At 39.4% G+C, this 22,294-nt stretch overlaps 1 protein-coding gene across 3 annotated transcripts in view; it reads right to left on the reverse strand.

Moving 5' to 3' along the window:
* The window catches only part of CHUK (component of inhibitor of nuclear factor kappa B kinase complex), a 38,041-nt gene extending 22,882 nt beyond the window's left edge, over positions 1–15,159 (reverse strand). For all 3 annotated transcript variants that reach the window (XM_031956683.1, XM_031956682.1, XM_031956681.1), the window contains exons 1-9: positions 14,955–15,159; positions 11,233–11,327; positions 9,645–9,759; positions 8,965–9,034; positions 8,214–8,302; positions 4,035–4,124; positions 3,750–3,874; positions 3,487–3,594; positions 3,001–3,136 (exon numbers count right to left, since the gene is read on the reverse strand). In XM_031956683.1, coding sequence (XP_031812543.1) covers positions 3,001–3,136; positions 3,487–3,594; positions 3,750–3,874; positions 4,035–4,124; positions 8,214–8,302; positions 8,965–9,034; positions 9,645–9,759; positions 11,233–11,327; positions 14,955–15,059 — 933 coding nt within the window. In that variant the 5' untranslated portion in view covers positions 15,060–15,159. The remainder of the gene's footprint in view (positions 1–3,000; positions 3,137–3,486; positions 3,595–3,749; positions 3,875–4,034; positions 4,125–8,213; positions 8,303–8,964; positions 9,035–9,644; positions 9,760–11,232; positions 11,328–14,954) is intronic.
* Between the last annotated feature and the right edge of the window lie 7,135 nt (positions 15,160–22,294).

The following is a 22,294-nucleotide window of genomic DNA, read 5'->3' on the forward strand; positions in this document are numbered from 1 at the left end:
CTGCCTCCTCATACCACTGGCCCACTATGAATAGGGAAATGGGCCTCCTTCTCCTGAGTCATGCAGAACTGTGTTTGCCTCTTGGCTCCATACCCAATGGCAGTGTGGTACAATGAATGGAGTGCCAAGCACCTGGGCTCAAATCCTGGCTCTGCTACTTCTGTGTGACCTGGACAAATCATCTCTCCTGATCTTTGTTTCCTCATTCTCATAAAAATAATTTTTTTAAAGTTTTCAAATCATATTTTCACAAACTTAGCCATACTAAAATTATACTAATAGCCTTAAAAAGAGTCCTTGAGTGAATTTCTTTTCAAGATGAAGAATTTCACTATCCTATATATGTTCTGTAAATTAAGATTTCTGAATGTAGGCCTTCTTAAAACAGGACACATCTGGGTGCAGTCATACTTGAGAATGTGCCATGTAGGGAGTATGGATCAAACTAAGGTACTCTGTGGCCACAAGCAGTGCTGGGAAGCTGCAGACAAACAGGGCTCAAAGCCACCAGAACCAACCCTCCACTAAGGGCCAGCCCGCTTTGCCAGCATACCTTTCAGTCACCGGCTAACTCATAAAACCAAACAAAGTAGAAGAAACTCAAAGCCCTTCTGGGAAGGGAATGACTCTGTCTACCAATCTTCTATATCATTTAACTGACATTTGCTAAGTGTTAAAAATATAACTGCCCTTGTGCTGGACACTGTGGAGCATACAATAAAATCATAAGACACTACTTTGAATCCAACTAATCAAGAAACAACAGTAATTCTGCAATAATTAACTGCTAATTTATGTGACACACTGACAAAAGGGACCTAAAAGTGGCTAGGTCAGAGATGAGCACATGTGCTCATTATATACTTTCTTTTTAGACCAACAAATTATAAGAGGGCAAAAAAAAATTATGGTATACACTGTTCATAAAAAGAATACTTCCACATGTACTGGAGAAGGGGGGAAGGAGGAACTGAAAACTGAAGAAGGGGTTGGATTTGGAGAGGCAGAAAAAGAAGGAGGTTATTGGAGGAAGGTGGGGTAAGGAACAAAGAAAGGTACAGTGCAGAAATAATGTTGCCAAACCTTATGTCGAGAGAACAATGACCAAAAAAAAAAAAAAAAAAAACGGTCCATCCTGGGAATGGAGGCCATGTCCATGTCAGTAGTAGGAAACAGCTTGTGGCAGAGTGAGGATGGGCAATAAAAAAAAAAAAATGGATGGGCAATGGATGGCCTTGGATGGCCTTCACTTGGTTAATGACAAGAAGTCTCTCCAACTTCCTGAAGAACTAAGGAAGAAGGGCTGAGCTGGAGCAAAGACAGCCTGAAGCAAGGGAGACCACTGAAGAGAAGACTGTGGGAAACCAGGTGCGATGTGAAAACCCCCCTGGTCTGGGTGAATGACCTCCAGAATGGAAAAGAAGCCAAGATATGATGAGACATTTTGAAGGTCGAATCAAGAGTGACTCTATGGGGACAGCTAGGTGACGCAGTGGATACAGCACCAGCCCTGAAATCAGGAGGACCCTGAGTTCAGATCTGCTCTCAGACACTTAACACTTCCTAGTTGTGTGATGCTGGGCAAGTCACTTAACCCCAATAACCTCAGCCAAAAAAAAAAAAAAAGTGACCTCTGTTAATTCCACAAAACCTAAGTACTCAAAATCAGTTGTTTTTCAATCATATCTGACTCTTCATAATCTCATTTGGGATTTTCATGGCAAAGACATTAGCTTCTCATTTTCTTTTCCAGCTCATTTTGCAGAGGAGGAAACTGAGGTAAATAGGGTTAAGTGACGTACCCAGGATCACATAGTATCTGAAGTCAGATATGAATTCAAGTCTTCCTAATTCCAGGCCCAGCACTCTATCCATTATACCACCTAGCTGCCCAGGTACTGAAAATAGTCATTAATTGATTGCATATACATGTAGCATTTAAAATGTTAACTCAAGAAATGAGCAGGACAAGATCATTATATACTTCAACAACAATACTATATGATGATCAATTCTCCAGCAATGAGATGAACCAAATCAGTTCCAATAGAGCAGTAATGAACTGAACCAGCGACACCCAGCAAAAGAACTCTGGGAGATGACTATGAACCACTACATAGAATTCCCAATCCCTCTATTTTTGTCCACCTGCATTTTGGATTTCCTTCACAAGCTAATTGTATACTATTTTAAAGTCCGATTCTTTTTGTGCAGCAAAATAACTGTTAGGACATGTGTACTCATATTGTATTTAATTTATACTTTAACAAATTTAACATGTATTGGTCAACCTGCCATGGCAGGAGGGGGAAAATTGGAACAAAAGATTTGGCAATTGTCAATGCTGTAAAATTACCCATGCATATACCTTGTAAATAAAAAGCTATATTTTAAAAAAGAAGTTAATTGTTAAATTTTCATTATGATTTTTTTACCTCTCAGAAATCACTACATATTAAAGCTTGATTTATTGTCTCTTGGAAAAAAAAATGTCAACTCAATTGATCCTCACAAACTACAAGGCATAAGCCATGTTCTCTCCATTTTATAGATGGAGAAACTAAAGCTGAGAGAAATCAAGTGCTAAGCCATAGACCACAAAGCTATTAGTGTCTGAAGCAGGACTTGAATTCAGGGCCTCCCGATTCCAACTCCAGCACTACAGTTGATGTGCCGCCAAGTTGCCACAAGAAGAAAGAGCAAGAATACTAGTAGGCAAATAGGGGGATGGAATTAGTCTTGGTGCTATCATTTTCATTTAAAAATACAAAGATGACTAGTCATCCTGCCATCTGGAGGAGGGGGTGGGGGGTAAGTGGTGAAAAATTGGAACAAGAGATTTGGCAATTGTTAATATGCTGTAAAGTTACCAATGCATATAACCTATAAATAAAAGGCTATTAAAAAAAAAAAAATACAAAGATGATTTCTCATGGTCATGCCCTAAAGAAGCTTTACCTGGACTTCAATGAGTTCCAAGGAGAATATAACAAAACTCACCTTCAAGTTCAGGATCTGGTCCATCAGCACAAAGCATCCCGGCTGCTTCAGCGTGAGATCCAGACTTCCCCCTCTCTGCTGAGGATCCCAAGTCAGCATCAACTGTAACCACTGCTCCATAGGCTCCACTATGAAGCTAAAGCACAAGCACCACAGCTCTGTGACCAAGGGAGGCTTCCTGGGACTGTGTACTTCCTATCTCGTTGCTTGGCTCTGCCACCACATACTATAACTTCTGAATAACACTGAGGCAGAAAGGGGCTACAACTAAGTCAGAGAAGCAAGTGACTCCTAAGCCCTGCACCAAGTATTATCTGCTAGCAACCCCCATGGGAGATTCTGGCTCTTTTCTGAAGCAAAATCATTTAACTTATCCTTCAGATGGTTTTCAGAGAGCAGGCAGGGAAGATCAATGTGGGGAAGTGACTATTATGAATAATCAACCCTGGTAAAACTAAGGCAAATTATCTGTTACAATGCACTTACCTAGAAAGGCTGTTTGGTTGAGGTAAGTGGCTACTAAATCTGACCTCTCCTGTCATCTCTTCAAATGCAAATATGTGCTTAGGATCTTTCTTCTTAATCTTTTCATGCCTAGAAAATAAAAACTAACATTATGTACACTATATACAAACACTTTAAGTGTAATTGATATATTACATTTCAATTTAATTCTATGTTTATAAAAGACAGAATTACTAATTCCCACTCTCAGGAAATCAAACAAAAACTTTTTCTTCATTTCTTACCAGGTAAACGGCTGTAGATGATGTAGAAAAGGTCTATATCCCACAATACATTCAAATACCATTGTCCCAAAGCTCCAATAATCAACAGTAGCAGTATAGGGCTTGTTCTCAAAGAGTTCAGGGGCCTTAGAAAGACACAACATTTTAATTATCAAAAAAACTGAAGAAAGAAAGAGCATTTTGCATTATTTGTATACTTGTGTTGTTCATGGCCTTCAGGAATATATAAAAAAGAGGAATGAAAGTCCCTTATTCTCTAAGCAAAAGAAAATGAACAGTCCTTACCAGATATTGCAGAGTTCCCACAAAAGATGTGCACAAACTTCCCTGATCAAGGTCTTTAGCATATCCCAAATCAATTATCTTATGAATTATCTGTAAATTAATCAGATATATTATACTTAGTAATTGGAAAAAAAGCTTTCAAAAATGCACTAATATTAGAAAACTAGGGCAAGCATAAACTTTAAACTTTTAAAAACCTACCACCTAAAAATGTAACTCTGTAAATGACCTATAAATGAATAACTTGAGTGACTTGCAAACAAGAAAGGGACAGACTAAGGGCTCCCTTTAAGAGAAGCACAACCAAAGACTTAAACACTCCAAACTCTTTTCCCTAGTACTGAATCTAACCTAAAGTTCAAAATTACATTCTAAAGGCTTAAATTATATTGGGTTCTGAATTCCAGAAATGTCGATCTTTTTTACCTCCCAGCAAATATCTGTTTGATTAGTTTTTGCTGCTTTGTCTTTCACCAATTTACCAAAACTGCTTGACTCAAAGCCACTGTTTTTTCTGATCTATAAACTATGGAGTTATCTTCTAATCCTCCTCCTTTTCTCTCATATCTAATCACCCAGTACTGCTCTGTTATAAATTCTCTGAAGACTATGTCTTATTAAAGGAGCCAAGAATATGCAAAAACAGTATCCAGTTGTCTATCTAAGCCTAAAAATCAGGAGAATCAATAAGAGATAGCAGGCCTACCTGCTAAGAAGGTCAAACACTAGTTACCTAAAAAGAAAGCCTTCGCTTTCCAAACAGATGTCTTATTTTTTATTATCTGCATGTGTTTATTTTCACCAAAATATTCTATTCAATCCACTCCAAGCTAGTCTACAAAGATCACCACTTAAAACACATCTTATTTCTGATAAGTAACTGGACTTTTTAATTCTCTTCTGAAATGTAAGGGCCCTGAAGATGCCATCTGAGAACAAGGCAGTCCAATGTGGTCCATTCAACTCAATGCTCTGCAACTGACAATGGCAAAAAGGTGCAGTGTATGGTCATTCTGCCTGCCATTGTACAGTCTTCAAAAGAGAAGAGATGCTTCCAAATGTTCCCCCACTTTCTTTTGAATATAACCCTTTCATGACATTCTAGATCTAGCTAAATTTTTCTTAAACCTGTCTCAGGCAGTATCACATTATCTCACAGGGTAATCTGTGGAATAGAATAAAAGGAAGTACTATTTTTATTTAAGACACACAGATGCCCATCTAGTTGTAGAACCCTGCTTTGTGGACCACAAAATTAGAAAGAACCTCAGAAACCATATCAGACCGAGGATGACTTCCAGGAGACCCCAACAAGTGACCAGTCATGTAGCCCCACCTTTAAGACCTCTAGGGAGGGAGACTTCCCATAGCAGTTTATCCTGGTTTGGGCTCACTTAATTGTGAGATAGACTTTTTTACATCAAACAGTATCCTTTCACTACTCACGCTTCTGTGCTAGGTTTAAACAGGACAAGCAAAATCTCTTTGCTAGAAAAGTCTTCTCTCTGGGATCAATATTCTCATGTGAGGCCCTTCTCCCCTATTCTGAATGCTCACCAGCTGATCTGTATCTTATCTAAAAGATGACACCCTACTCCTTCAGGCTAAGGATTGTTTTGCCTTTTTCTTGGCTTATCACAATATCTAACACACTGGATGCTCTCAATCAAAGGTGGGGAACATGTAGCTAATGGATTTGCTAAAGCAACTGAAGGCAATGATGAGCTAAGTACAACCTCCCACTGCTTGAGTTCTAGAAGTCGATAATTTTGTATGACCTGTGAATGATGTTATAAATATCCAAACAGCCCTTGGCAGAAAAAAGGTTCCCCACACCTACTCTAGATAAAAGCCTGCAGATTTCATGATGTTCCCTGGCCAAGGCAGAGGTTAAGCATCCAGCAGGACAACCACCACCCATGTTTTCTGGATTCCAAAGGAGGCAGGTGTTCTTTCATTTTTGCCATACGGTCCACTAAAATCCCTAGATATTTTTTCAGGTGAATTATCTAAATAAATGTCCCAGTCTTGATCTTCTGAAAAACTTTTTTTTTTCTTAAATTTCAGAGTGGGACTTGATATTTAACCTTATTACATTTCATCTTACTCAATATGATCCAATGAGTTAGCTATTAAGATCATTTTGGCTCCAGATTATCATTCCATTGTATTTCAACTCAGTTTCAAGCAATTCATATTTATTAAGCACCTACCATGGATGATAGCATTGGACTAGGTACAAGGGAGACAAAAAACAAAAGTGAAAATCCTTGCCTTCAAGAAGCACTACTGGAGGGAACCCATGTAGACATAAAAGAAAATATAAAGTATGTTTAAGTAAAAACAAAGTAATTTCAAAAGGAAGAGACTTCTAAATAGCAGAGATTTAAAAAAAAAAAACCCACTTCAGTCAGGGAGTGGCAGCAAGCTATGATTTGGAAGAAGCTAGAGATTTTACAAACTATGCGACAATGGGGACATTGCATACAGAAGCAATCACTCATATCAAGACATAAAGGTGGAAAATAAAATATCATGTATGGGAAGAACTAGTTCACCAGTGTGACTGTAGCAAGGAGAAATACCTAAGACTTGCAAGGGAGGTTGAAGCCAGATAATAAAGAGCTTTATGTGTCAAACTGAATTTTATGCTAGAGACAATAAAGAACCATTGAAAATTTCAATAACAGATCGGATTTTTGTTAGATATTAATTGTATCTCCTTACTTTGCTCATTTGCAAATCTATCCGATAAATTAGAGATATCTTCATCCACTGATATCAAGGCCAAAGTCAAAGCCCAAGGCAAGTCAAACTTCCATCAATTTATTATAGGCCAATTTTAGGGGTCCTATCAATCAACCAATTTCAAAAATCACCTAAATATATTCCTCTAATCCAAATCTCTCCTTGTCCACAAGGGTAGCACTAAAGACTTTTTCAAATGCTTTGCTGAAATCTAGGTAAATAATATCTACTGTAATCTCCTGATCTAAACCTTTCAAAAAAAAAGGAAAATGAGGATAGTCTGGAATAACCTGTTCTACATACACCAAATCCATATTCTTAAAAGACTTTAAGAAATCCAGTAATATGCCTTCTATTGCTCAGTCTTTCCTAACTGACATAATCTTTTTAGTCTATCTCAGTATCATCTCCTTTATCTTCCTGATTTCCTCATTCATTCTAGATGTTCTGCTTTTAGACTTTTGCCAACTCTCTCATTTTTTTTTAGATGGGGTAACCAGAATTACAACTGGGATTCCTAGGATATATACACCCTGTATGTTTAAAGAAGAGGAAGAAGAATATATTTTAAAATGTTGTTTCTGCCCTTCCTGACGAGGCCCATAAGAACATGCTAGGCTGATATCTTTAAGGAACAGTTTGGAGTAACAGATAAAACAACTGAATCCAAGACAATTACAAGTCTACTTTTCGTTAGCTTTCATGCTACTCTGTACCAATTCCAAAAATTGGTTCAGACTTGAAGCATTAAAAAAAAAGAAAGAACAGGGGCAACTAGGTAGTACAGTGGATAGAGCACCAGCCTTGAAGTCAGGAGAACCTGAGTTCAAATCTGACCTCAGATACTTAATACTTTCTAGCTGTGTGACCCTGGGCAAGTCACTTAACCCCAACTGCCTCAGAAAAAAAAAAGGAAGAATATTGTCTTACCAACTATGACATATTCTAGCTAATGCAACCTCTTTGAAGAGTACATGGGATATCATACTATGATAAAGATAGTTCAGTAAAAGTTTTATGCATTGAGAGAAAGAAAAGTTTCAAAACACAAAGATGACAACAGAGATAGCTTTCCTCAGAAAAAAAAAGATATTTTTCCTTAAAATGTATCCAGAATATGAATCAAATTAACATTATTCACAAAACTAAGTGTATTTATTACAAATCTACACATCTTTTCAAAGTCACTTGTTTGGTAAATATAAAATCAAAATGCCCACATTTAACTAAGGTCTTTGGATCACATTTAGAATTCCGAGTATACAAACTTTTCTTAAACTAAACTTGGTATGAAAATGTATCAGTTATGCTTAATTTTTCCCCCAGAGCAAAAATCAAATAATTTAAAATACCTTGATCCTTCTCTAAGCCCAACAAGCTAGATGTGCTACGCTTAGCAGGCATGTAAAGGTCCTTCAGCATTTTACCTACCTTCCCACCAACATCCTGAAGAACTATATTTTCAGGTTTTAGATCTCTGTGAATAATTCTATTTTCATGCAAATATTGAATCCCCGACCCTAAATGAATATAAAAAATATATTTTGAGGGACTAACAACAACTGACTTTTATATAGCTAATTAAGGCTTTCCTCACAACATCCCTGTGAGGTAGGTAGTGCAATTATTATTATTTTATTATTCCCATTTTACAGATGAGGAAACTGACAAAGATCAACTACTAAGGGTCAGAGCCAGGACTTGAACCCAACTTCCCCTGACTTGAAATTCTTAATTACACAATATCAGGAGGGAATTCTCCTGGTTCACACATATCCATGATCATGGCTGTTCACTTGAGAAGCCAGACACAAAAATTCAAAATCATGTTCATCAAGTCAAACGTACAATGCTGCCATATTAACTTGGAAAAGGTGACTTCTGAGAACTAAATTAAAATTATAAAAGACTTATTCTACATAGTTATCAGAAAATGGAAATTGGAAAGTTTCCTCTTTTAAGCTGGTTATATCCTCTAGCAAGAAATCAATACTTTATCAAAAGTCCAGCATTCAATTTTGCTTTGGCAATCACAGAGATATATGAATTCCAACTCATGGTTCATGGAAGTAGACTAACACATCCTCAGTGTGTATAAAGTATTAACATTGTACACAGCTCTTATCCCCTCATCAAAACCCAAAATCAATAATAAATAATGCTAATTTGATCAACTACATACCAATATCACTAAGTAGAGAAAGGACTTGACTCTCTTTAAGTCCACAGCAATTCTCTGGTTTGTTGAGTAACTAAAGGAAGAAAAAAGCAGGAATTTAAAAATCTGTGCTCTCAAATAGATAATCACAACCATAGTCATACTCACTGGTAACTTTAACCTGAAGTAATACATACTCACATGAGAAACAAATTAGGACTAAAAAAAAAAAAAAAAGACATCAGAAAAAAACGCCCAAAACCTACAGTGAGAGTATATACATTCCATGAGAGTAGATAAAAAAGAAAGGGAACAGAGTATTTGTATTTCAAAGAAGTTTAAAGACCTCAAAGATACAAGTTCTTCAGCCACATTTGGCTGAATTTTGAAATAAATAGGAATTTGAAATAAAAGGAAGCAGAGTGGAAATACGTCAAAAAGAGAAAGTAGAGGTGCTACACAACAATTCCACTACTATACAGCAAATACTTCTGACAAATTTATTGTGGGTAGGAGTCATAAATAAACCCGGAGATTCTGGTCAAAGTTTTTCACCATAAAAACACTATCACAAATCTAACAAAGTATCAACCCAACATTACACGGCTATAAAGAGAATGGGATTCCCCCAAACAAATCATAATCAATTTAGCAAATCAATAACCAGAGTGATCCCACTCCCAATCCAGAGCAGCCCCAGCTACCTTCCGAAGATCTCCCCCTGAACAGTACTCCATGGCTAGAAGGGGGACATCATTAATCAAGAAATTCATCTCCTCAGGAACATCACAGGCCTTAACAACACTGGGATGATTCAACCTAAACCGAAAAAAACAAAATTCTAGTAAAAATTTCCCTCATGTGGCACCACCTCATTTTGTTTCAACACAGGGACCTACAAGTAAACATGCCCAGGAGGAAGGAAACAACACAGAGTAGTGGAAAGACTGGCTTCTCATTCTTTCTCCCACTAGCTAGGCATGTGATCTTGAGCTAGTTACTTTCCCTCAAAAGACCTCAGATTCCACAACAGGAGAGTTAGACAACATTAGCTCAGTAGTCCCAGCTCTGATAGTCTTTGAGTCTGTACTCAAAATATAATGCAAACCTGCAGCCCAAGCAAGCAGGATTTTCATAGAAAATATACTTAGAACTGTTGTCAGTGTTATAGAATGCCAGATGCAATGACCCTTGTTACCAGCAGACGCCCTTACCAGATGGCTGGCCAAACAGTGTCCAGATTTGAAATGGAATTTCTCTCTGTTCAAAATTACGTGGCTAGTATGGGCACTGCACCTATAACCTTGGCCTTATCTGCACTGTGCACTCACCAGCCATTTCTTCACTCAAAGTATGCTGTCTGTTCCATTCTATAAGGGAAGAGATATTTAACTGCTATGACTCCTTCTTAAAAAGTCACAGTAAAAAGAACTAAGAGGAATCTTAAAGTTTTTAAGTTCAACTCTTCTGACCAATTATTATGATGTAATAATGATAATAATAATAAATATAAATAATAGGGGATTAGGAGAATAGTCCTGGCTAACAATTTTCCCTTAGATAATTAATGAGAAGACTCTTCTAATGTTCTTCTAAAGTATATTATTTTTCTGCAATTATAAGAATATAGTGAAAATAAAGGAATCTTTATGATTAAGGATACTGGAATGCCAAGCCATTATTTCTAACACCAATTGATAATATTCCCTTCAAGTGGCAGGTTATATATCGTTAAAAAACCCTACAGTGACTAGGAATCAAAGACCTGAGTTCAAATTACCCTGGGATTTTATTAATTGAGAAAAGTCACTCAGTCTCTCTAAGACTTCTTCCCAGTATCGAAAGGGATATAAAAGCACTCTGAAAATCATGAAATATTAAATGCTGATAAGACAAGATCATATCAGGGACATTCCAAAAGAAAGCATGCATGACATGGAGGCGAATTACATAATTAGAAAATATGATTGTGCCCTCAGAGTGCAATTTACATATATAAACACATATATAATATATATATATATATACACACACACGTATATGTATATATACACACATGTACATATATATGTATATATGCATGTATAGGTGGCTTGTCAAGCTAAATCTCCTCAGATACAGTTTCTATGCCTATACAGTCTATTCTCTTTTTTAATGGAAAAATATTCATTTAATAATAACCTCTGCCCTCCCAAAAAAGAGGCTAAGAGAGTTCTCAAGTCTTCACTGACAAGCTCTGGCCTTTGCACACACAAAGAGTAGGCAGAAATATAAGTCCCAAGATACACTTACTTCTTCATGATCTGGATTTCATGACACCACCGGTCTTTATTCTTTGCACTTAGCTCCAGGCGGCAAGATTTAATAGCTATTTTATTTCCAAGTTCCTGAAAAAAAGGAAGAGAAGAGTTGAAAGGAAAAAGTAACATTCTTGCACAGGACAGTTTCTCAGTTTTAAATTACCAAGCCTTTCTACTTTATCCATTTAATCCAAATCTTACACTGTTTCTCCCTGACTGGCTAAACATCTGTGGTACCAAATCTAGCTAATCTTCAAAATTGACCTTCAAATATGTAAAAGAATGTAGGCACCTATTCACTTAAATCCTTGCACTGATCCTCTACCAGCTCTAATCACAATGTGCTTTTACAAAAAATATCAGAAAACATATATATAACAGATATATCTTCTTTCCCCCTCAACCTTTTTCATTTATTAAAATGTAAAGTTCAAGACAGAGAGCCTGAGACCCTCCCACAATTGGAACAAAGAGTGCACACCAACATAACAAGTCTCAGCAAAAACATTCTAATCCTGCATTTCTAATGCTAGTAACTGACATGCCACACTTCTGGATGATAATTCTACAAGATCAAGTAGCAACTATCCTCAATCATAGAAGCGTCTTTCACACAAAGCAAATAGTTAATATTTGTTGAACTGAAATACAAAAATATCATCTGCAATGATAAGACGCTGAAAACAAAACATGTCCAACAACATGAGAATGACTGAAAAAATTGTAGCATGTGAATGTAAAGGACTAATATTTCATTGCGAGTAACAATAAAAAATAAATATTTCAGAACAACACAAGAGTATGAAGTGATGCAAACTGAAGAAAAAGACAAAAGAATGATACGATGATTATAACAATATAAAAGATGACAATTTCAAGTCAAAAATGAAATAATGTAAATACTAAATAAGTTACTGTTAAGAATTGTTAAATTATAAAACTGGAAACTAATATGTACTATCACTCATTCTCTTAGAAAGTTTTCCTTTAACTTTTCAGGAAATGAACTTTGTAATGGATTTGAGTATTGGTGGTGGTCTTATGTCTAAACAAAAGAATAAAAAATTTTTTGTTACGGCAAAATTCTGATGGACATGGCTCTCTTCAACAATGAGATGATTCAAACCAGTTCCAACTGTTCAGTGATGAAGAGAGCCAATTACACTCAGAGAGGACTGGGAACTGAGTGTGGTTCACAACACAGCATTTTCACTTTTTTTGTTGTTGTTTACTTGCATTTTGTTGTGCTTCTCTTTTTTTTTTTACTAGTTTGATTTTTCTTGTGCAGCATGATAATTGTATAAATATGTATGCATATATTGGATTTAATATTTCTACCATGTTTAACATAAATTGGACTAGTTACCATGTAGAGGAAGATGTGGGGTAAGGGGAGGGAAATTGGAACACAAAGTTTTGCAAGGGCTAATGTTGAAGAATTGTCCATGTTTTGAAAAATAAAAAGCTTTAATTAAAAAAAAGATATTAAATTATTTTAATTACTGAGATCTCTTAAACATCACCATTATGTATACTATAATGAATAAAAACAAGTGATTTCCTAAATAAAATGCCTGATTTTATCTTTTGTAGTTGAAATTTTTTTTAACTACTATACAAGAGATTGTTTCATGGGTTGGAAATGGATTTCTATTTGATCCAAAGCAAATTTTGAAGAATGAAAAGATGACCTCAATTTAAGCTATATTAAATTCAGAGATATAATCATAAAAAGCTTCTTGTCATTTGTTAGTTGAAACAATATAATTACTTAGCCTCTGAGAAAAGTTTTACAGATGGATCAAAGCAAAAAAAAAAAAAAAAAAAGTATCCTGAAGACTTTGAACAATGCCTGGTGCACAGTAAATATTTGATAGTTGACTTGACTATAGTATAAGAAACGAAATTGTATATAAAGTTCAATCTTCATCTCTCTTCTGTCTGGAGAATGAATGGTACACTATAGTAATACTTACGATGGTCAATGTTTAGGGCAGTTTTAGGTGTTAGTTGAAACTATGGGAGTCCACAAAAATCAGCAAAAGGATATAAGAAGAAAATGGGGCCAGAAACAAAACCAAAAGAAATCCGACACAGGCTCCTGCAAGCTTTGATGCCAGAGGGATAATGATCCAATCCTAGCTCTGTTATTTATTATGCTAACTTTAGTCAAATTACCTAAATTTCAATAATCTGCAAAGTGGGAGTGGGAAGGGCCTTCCTTCCAGATCTAAATTAATAATCAGACAAAAGAGGACCCAGAAACAAAACTGAGAAGGGACAAATGTAGAAAGAAAACCAAGACATCTAGTGTCACAGAAATCAAAGCATTTAGTGTAGTTGCTTAATTCTATACTCTTCCATCTACCTCTTCAAGATCTTCCCCCACCAATTATAGTGTTGACCCATTCTCACTAATTTTTATAGCCACTTTCGGATTATAAATATGCTCAGGGCTCCCTTACTCTAGAAACACTTCTTATGCTTCCATTGATTCGAATAATTTCCCTCCACCTTTTCACTTCCAAATTGCTTGAAAGACAAATCTACAGTACTCAAAGTTTCCCTGCCTTCAATATCTAGTTCCTTTCCAATCTTATCATTCCCAACCCAGAAACTAACCAATCTTTCTCCTTCCCCATTTATAACTCAACTTTTCCTTAACGTAACAGATTAAGTCACCTACTTCAAGATATATGAGAGATTGGGAGCAGCAGCGAACTGTGGAATGGGAAGAAGGGTTTGGAGAAGAGCTTCGGGGGATCATGGAAGAGAAGAGGAGAGAAGGATGTCATGAGAGATTCTGAAAGTTCAGGATCTTAGAGGTGGCTCTGTGGCGTGACACTGTGAAGTCTAAAGTGGGACCGTCATGATCTGTGGCTGAAGTTGGGATGGAAAAGGTCAGAAATATTAAATGCAGGAGATCCCAAGCAACGACCATTTACTTAGCGCTTTAAAGTTTGCAAAAGTGCTTTCCGTGTGATTCGCTCATCTGGTTCTCACAACCACCATTATGTGCTATGATGAGAGAATTTAAGTAACTTGCTCAGGGACACAGATCCAAATTCGGGTCTTCTTCCTAGGTCCAAGTTCAACCACTAGCTGTGTCTAGCGTAATTTGGTATTGCGTGTTCTGACTTCCAACCACTTCGCCTCTCTCCTTCCTCACCTCTGACACTTTAACACGGGCCCGGGCGCATTGCAGGAGCCAATCAAGACCGCCCGCTCAACTTTCGGCTCTCCCTCGCACTTTCCTCCCACATCGCAACGAGGGCAGGCAGCAGGCGAGGCGGGGGCGGGGGGGGGAGTCCCTAAGCTGCAGACGACCTCGGGCGCACGCACGCACACGCGTCCCACCCAGCAGGTGATGACTCCCTCCCCCCCGCCCCCCCGCTGTCACTCAGGACAGCAGGGCGGCACCAGATGGGGCCGTGTCATTCACACAGGATCACCGCCACACGTGTCACGCGCGAGACGCCCGAGACATCAGTCGCCGCAGGGTCCCCGGGCCAGCCGCGCGCTCCCGAAGTGGCCACACCCACAGGGGCTCACCTGCGGCGCCCACAACATCCCCCCAACAAGGTCACAACTCGTGGGTCACACTCACTCACACACACAGGCGCGCACACATACACAGAGCTGCCCCCCCCAAAAAAAAACACACACACACACACACACGCCACCCCCCTCCCGGCTCCGCAGCCGCTGCCTCACCCGGTGCTGGTAGAGACAGACGTTCCCGAAGCCGCCAGTGCCCAGCCGCTCCCGCATCTCCCAGGGCCCGCCCGCGCCGGGCCGCAGCCCCGGGGGCCGGTCCATGGGCGGGAGCGGGGTCGGCCGCAGATTCGGCCGCCGCTTCCAGGCCGGCTCACGGCCCCCGCCGCCGCTCCCACCTACAAGACCTTCTCGCGAGACTTTAACGTCACATCCGGACGGAGAACGAGCAAACAGTCGGCAAGACTAGGGCTGGGACTCCGGCTCTATTCGCCCCGCCCCCTGCCTCACTTAGTCGAAGCCCCGCCCACCTTCGATTTCTCCTCGGACTCCACTAGATTCTAGCCCTGCGCCCTCTGCTGCCTGCCCTTGAGTCCTGCAAGCGCCCCGAGGAGGTGGGTGTGGCTTTCGGGTAGCGGAGAGCACTATTGGACCATCATGGGCAGCGGGAGGTGTTGGGATGCAGAGCAGGTCTCCGAGCCGCCTCCCAGCGCTCCCATCCTACCCAATCTCTGTACAACCTAATGGAGTGTGTAACCTTCAGTGCCCACCCGGATAAAGCTGCAACCCTGCTCTCCCTCCCTCCTATCAAGCAGTCAGCCGGCTTCCTGTCGGTGCAAAAGTAAAATGCCATCTTTCTTTCGGAACACGCCTTCTGCTAGGGCAAAGGTTCCCAATCTTCCGAGCTCTCTGGCAGTCTGGTGGAAACTCTGGACCCCTCTCTCAGAGCCATGTTTTTAAATAATGGCAGGAACTGCTGAATTTTACTTAGAGATTGGTGGAAATGAAGTTGTTTTTGCATTTTACTAATCCAGACTTATAGTCAGGCCCCCTAAAATATCTCCAGCTACGTCCACACACCTAGACCTCAAAACAATCCCTTGAAACTGAGCGGACCCCCATCAACTGGAGAATGGCTGAATAAGTTAGAGTATATGAATGCTATGGAATATTATTGCTCTGTAAGAAACAAGCAGCAGGATGGCTTCAGAAAGGCCTGCAGAGGCTGACAGGAACTGATGCTGAGAGAAATGAGCAGGACCAGGAGATTATTGTACACGGCAACAGCAAGATTATACGATGATCAATTCTGATGGACGTGGCTCTCCTCAACAATGAGATGATTCAGCTGATTCCAGTGGTCTTGTGATGAAGAGATGAAGAGATGACGAGAACCTCCTCCCCTGACTGAGCTTTTGTGGACAAGGAAAGGAAAAACAGGAAGGGCTTTGGCACCATCAGGCCCTGTCAGTGCTGCCAATCTTGTCCTCCTTGGATGTCCTGATTACAGGAGGCACTGGTTAAGGCAAAGGAAGAGGGACAGGATAGCATCCACTGTAGATACCCAGAGAGAGGACTGTGGGAACTGAGTGTGGATCACAACATATTCTCACTTCTTTTGTTGTTATTTGCTTGAATTTTTTTTTCTTTTCATTTTTCTTCCTGTTTGATCTGATTTTTCTTGTGCAGCAAGATAATTGTATAAATATGTATGCCTATATTTGATTTACATATATTTTATCATGTTTAACATATATTAGATTATTTGCCATCTAGGGGAGGGGGTGGGGAAAAGAGGGAAAAATTAGAACACAAGGTTTTATAAGGGTCAATGTTGAAAAATTATCCTTGCGGACCTGTATGTGCACGAATGTTTGTGGCAGCCCTTTTTGTAGTGGCTAAAAACTGGAAACTGAATGGATGCCCATCAATTGGAGAATGGCTGAATAAATTGTGGTATATGAAAATTATGGAATATTACTGTTCTGTAAGAAATGACCAACAGGATAATTTCAGAAAGGCCTGGAGAGACTTACATGAACTGATGCTGAGTGAAATGAGCAGGACCAGGAGATCATTATATACTTCAACAACAATACTATATGATGACCAGTTCTGATGGACCAGGCCATCCTCAGCAACGAGATCAACCAAATCATTTCCAATGGAGCAGTAATGAACTGAACCAGCTATGCCCAGAGAAAGAACTCTGGGAGATGACTAAAAACCATTACATTGAATTCCCAATCCCTATATTTATGTCCACCCGCATTTTTGATTTCCTTCACAAGCTAATTGTACACTATTTCAGAGTCTGATTCTTTTTGTACAGCAAAATAACATTTTGGTCATGTATACTTATTGGGTATCTAATTTATATTTTAATATATTTAACATCTACTGGTCATCCTGCCATCTGGGGGAAGGGGTGGGGGGGTAAGAGGTGAAAAATTGGAACAAGAGGTTTGGCAATTGTTAATGCTGTAAAGTTACCCATGCATATATCCTGTAAATAAAAGGCTGTTAAATAGAAAAAAAATAAAAAAAGAAAAATTATCCTTGCATGTTTTGAAAATAAAAAGCTCTAATAAAAAAAAAATTTAAGTATATAATACCATGCTATTAGTGAAGCCAAACTAAAAAAAAAAAAAATCCCTTGTACCAAGGTGTTAAGGGCCACAGATAGTGGGGAATTCTGGGCAAGACATAAAACTCTTTAGTCCAGTAAGGAACTCTACTGATGTGTCTAGCTTGGCTCCCTACTCCCCTACCGGGGACCAGTACTCCAAGAAGTTGGAGAACGTGGCAGCCTGTGATGTATCTGGAATAGTGTGCTGAGGTGGCTAGAAAGCTCCTGTGCAGTACCCTCCATTACATAAGCATTGGTTATAAAAGACTCAGTGCTCCTTGGAATAAACAGACTCCTGTTTGACTATCTTCCTGAGTCCCACCTCTTCATTCCTCATCCAATATCAGGGCTCAGGCTGCTACAGAAGCCCTCCCATGAGTGGATCTGGACAATTGGCACCTTGGGAACAGGCACAGCAGCTCAGCTGACATGAACAGTGAGAATTTGGGTGAGGAATCCCCATCCCCAGAAACAGGGTCAGTGTAATGGGCAGCGGGAAGATTTGGCAAGGGCTAATTTAGTCACTTTCATTTTCCAGCCAAAATAGGGCAAGCACTAAAAGGAGCCTCCCACTGGAAAGAAGTATGAAAATTGCTTCGTTAGGTTAATAAGAGAACAAGGTTTGTTAGTAACTCAGAAGTAGGCCACTAATTCTTAGATATTGTGGAGCCCTAAGGAGTTGTCATTGGAGCCAGAGAAGTGGAAGATAGTGGGAGAATAACTAATGAAATACTACCACATTACAGGCCTTGGCTCAATTCTCAACACACATTCCCTATGTACAATGTAATAAAATTGGCTTTAGGAGATCCTACATATTATCAAGAAAAGAGAGCTTTCAATGTAGGGTATCAAAAAAAAGGAAGGCAAGGAAAACTAACAAAAAGATGTTTCTCTAAAGGATTCGGAATGCTGAACAAAGACAAAGACAAAAGATGGCACTGGGAGGTTTGAAGGGTGTTCCTCAACCCACCTCCCCCTGCACCTGCATCTCTGAAAAAATATCCTCAACTTCCTGATCCACTGCTTTTTTAACCTCTTCCCCCAACTGAGCTTTTATGGGTCAGGAAAGGAAAAACAGGAAGGGCAGTGGTGCCATCGGCACTGCCAGTGCCGCCATCTTGTCCCCCTCCTATGAGCCACTGGTTAAGGCAAAGGAGGAGGGCTGGGATATGTTTTGGTGGAGAATGGAAGCATATGCTGTAATTGATGAACTGGACCCCAACAGGTCTCCAAACCAAATCAGGAGAAGACACACTCCTTTTGATCTAGAAGTTACCAATGATCTGAAAAAGGCTTGCACCCTCTATAGGCCTATGTCACCATATGTCAGGTTGTTGTTAGAGAATTTGGCTTATGAAATCCTAACCCGTAATGATTGGAAGTCCGTAGCAAAAACATATTTAGAACTTGGACAGACCCTGTTGTGGCTTTCAGAGTATAGTGAACTCTGTCAAACACAGGCCCAAAGAAACAGGCTACCTGGAGCTAAGGTACAAGCCTCCTTGGAGCAACTGGCAGGTACAGGCCCTTATGGGGATGCAGAGGCACAGATTAAGTTTCCAGTGGTCGCATAGGAACAGATTGCCAATGCTGCCACTAAAGCATGGGCACACTTCCAGGAAAACAAGACAAAGGGGGCAGTCTTCACAGGGCCCCGGTGAAGCTTTTGCAGATTTCTGGGATGTCTACAGACGGCAATTATAAGACCCTTTGGAGAAAATGTAGCAATGAGAATTATCACGGTAAGACAAATTGCTAGAGAAAACACCAATGAGGATTGTAGGAGAGTTATACTAGGACTGAAAAAGGATGCCCCTTTAGATGAGATCCCGGGGCAGGGCATCCAAGGAGAGCCATCAATGCATTCAATGTGGTAGGGCAAGGAATTTAAAAGCAAAATGTTGGCAGATAAATAAAGTGAAAGTACAGGTCGGAGGAACAAGACCTAAAGCCCCATGTCCAAAATTCATCAGAACGCATATCAGCTCAGGGAAATGGAAAGTGGGGCTCAGTTCCAGGGCCCCAAGCGCAAAATACTGCCCCCCCATCCAGGGAATCTTTAAAAGTTCAGTACTCTAACATGTTTAGTTACAAGAGAAGATGCCAATGAAGGAAGGAGATTACAACTAGGACAAATAGAGTTGCACGCCATCAGGACTACCGTGATATCCCTGGGAGAGTTGAAACCTGTCCCCATCTGGCCTAAAAATCCCTTATCTCCACACACAGTAGGCTTGACCATTTCACCTCCTGACTCTGCTTACAAAACAGTGTCCATCCATATTTTGATGGGGAGACTGGAGAATAGGTGAAAAACATCCTGGTTACTAACATAGGCAGACAAACAGTGACATATCATCATGGAGAAGTAGTGGCCTCAAGCCCCCTGATACACACTTCTGATATGCAATTTGATGATATTTACCTAGATTTTGACTCCCAGCAACAGAATCCAGGAATATTCTAGACTGCAGTTGTTACAGCTGACCGACCTATGCTCACTATCTATGTAAATGGTGTGCCACTGAAGGGGTTGGTAGATGTGGATGCAGATCACAGAGTTATTAGAAGTGCCAGCTGGTCCAGACACTGGCCAAAGATTGCAGCAAACACCCAAATGTCTGGCATAGGAGGATCTGAGTCAGCTGAACTTAGTGCCACCCCTTTGAGATGGAAATTTGAAGACAAAATGGGAGTGTTTCCTCCTTTTGTGGTCAAACAAGAGACATTTTGCAGCAAGTAGGATTATAATTGAGCACTTTGGCTTTTTAGGCGGGGCCATTGTCGAAGGCCTACCAGCCCTCACACCTAATTCTCAATCAGTGGTATGGGTGGAACAGTGGCCCTTAACTAGTGAAAAAATCCAGGCCTTATTAGACATAGTGTGGGAGCAACTAGACCAACCTTCTCTGAGTCCATGGAATTCCCCTGTATTTGCTATAAAAAAGAAATCTGGGAAATAGACAATGTTAACTGATTTGAGGAAAATAAATGAACAATTGGAGACAATGGGAGCTCTTCAGCCTGGGCTTCCATCCCTACTCAATTGCTCAGAGAATGGCCTCTTTGGGTTATAGACATTAAGGATTGCTTTTACTCTATCCTCTGGATAGAGAAAATAGGAAAATATTTGCCTTTTCAGTGCCCAATGTGAATTTAACTGAGCCTTATAAAAGATTTGAATGGACAGTTATACCACAAGGAATGAAAAATAGCCCCACTGTGTGTCAAATATATGTAGCTGCTGTTCTTGCTCCAGTAAGGAAAGTATTTCCACAAGTTATGCTATTACACTACATGGATGATATCTTAGAGTGTGCCCCTGAGGAGTATATGTTAGAAGCATGCCTACAGAAGACCATAGAAACAATAAGGAACTACCTATTGCACATAGCCCCAGAAAAAATTCAAAGGTATGCTCCTTTTCAATATTTAGGATATGAAGTATACTCTAAGGTATTTACTGTAAAAAAAAAAAAAACAAACAAACAAACAAAAAAAAAACTTTCTTTAAGAACAGAGAAGTTGAACACCTTAAATGACTTTCAGAAATTGATAGGAGATATCCAATGGATGCATCCAGTAACTACTTATCAATTGCTACCATTGTATGACATCTTAAGGGGAGACACTGCTTTAGACTTACCTCCGCCCCAGCTTACAAAAGAAGCCCAAGAGGCTCTGAGAGAGGTTGAACTGGCTTATCCAATGTGGTTGAGAGAATCTTCCAAAAACCCTTGGAAATAACAGTTTTTGCTACAAAAGAGACACCTACAGCAGTGCTCCATTAAGGAAACAATGTAATGGAGTCCGTGATCCTGTCAGCACAACCAGACCAAAGTCTTACCCAATGCTTGTGGACAGAATTTTATTAAAGGTTGTTAAGCGGGTAATACAATTACATGGAAAAGGAACTGACAAGTTACATAACTTTTATACCAATGTACAAATTAATGTATGCTATGAAACCATCCCAGAGTGGCAAGTTTTATTGGCCATGGTTCCAAATTTTGTGCATGGGTCACCCTTAAATGATATAGCCTGACTACTACATAATTGGCCATGGGTTTTTGAAAAGATTTCTAAAATCCCTCTAAAAGGACCAATCATTTTTACAGATGTGACTAAATATAACATTTGTGCTGTATATACTCCTGACTTAGCTATAAAAAGAATAGTCAGAACTTCCTTTCAGTCCACTCAGCAAAATGAGTTATATGCAATTATGCAAACCCTTACTTGTTAGCTAGGAGATGTAAACATAATATCTGATTCGGTTTATTCAGTAGGGGTAGTATTGCCACAACCCAGATAAAATTTGTAACATCTAAAATATATCAGCTTTTTAAGGAACTTCAGGAGCAAGAGCTAAACTATCTAGGTAAATATTACCTTTTGCATATCCCATCCCATACAGGCCTTCCATAACTTTTTTTTAAATGGAAACTCAAAGGCAGATTACCTTTTCATTATGTTAGCCAATACTCCCCTATTTCAGATCACCTAAGAATCCCATTCTAAATTTCATCAGGAAGCACAAACTTTATGTCTGCAGTTTGGGATAATAAAAGAAGCTAGGAACATAGTAAAGTCTGTATGGCTTGCTTTCCTTTCTATGCTGTCTCCAGGGAAGAATCCTTGTAGCTTGAGGCCCAGTGAAATTTGGCAGATGGATATCATCCATTATAAATCTTTTGGCTATCTGTCCTTTATCCACATTATCATGGATACTTCCTCAGGATTTACTTTTGCAGTTCCAGTGGCAAAAGAGATGGCCTGAATGGTCACTGAATTCCTTACACAGACTTTTGCAGTTATGGGCATGCCACAAGCAATAAAAACAGATAATGGATCTGCATATACTTCTAAACATTTTGTCCCCTTTTGTGCATGGTATCAAATTTCACACACCACTGGCATACCTTTT

The sequence above is a fragment of the Sarcophilus harrisii genome, chromosome 2 (assembly GCF_902635505.1).
Source record: "Sarcophilus harrisii chromosome 2, mSarHar1.11, whole genome shotgun sequence".
NCBI lineage: Eukaryota > Metazoa > Chordata > Mammalia > Dasyuromorphia > Dasyuridae > Sarcophilus > Sarcophilus harrisii.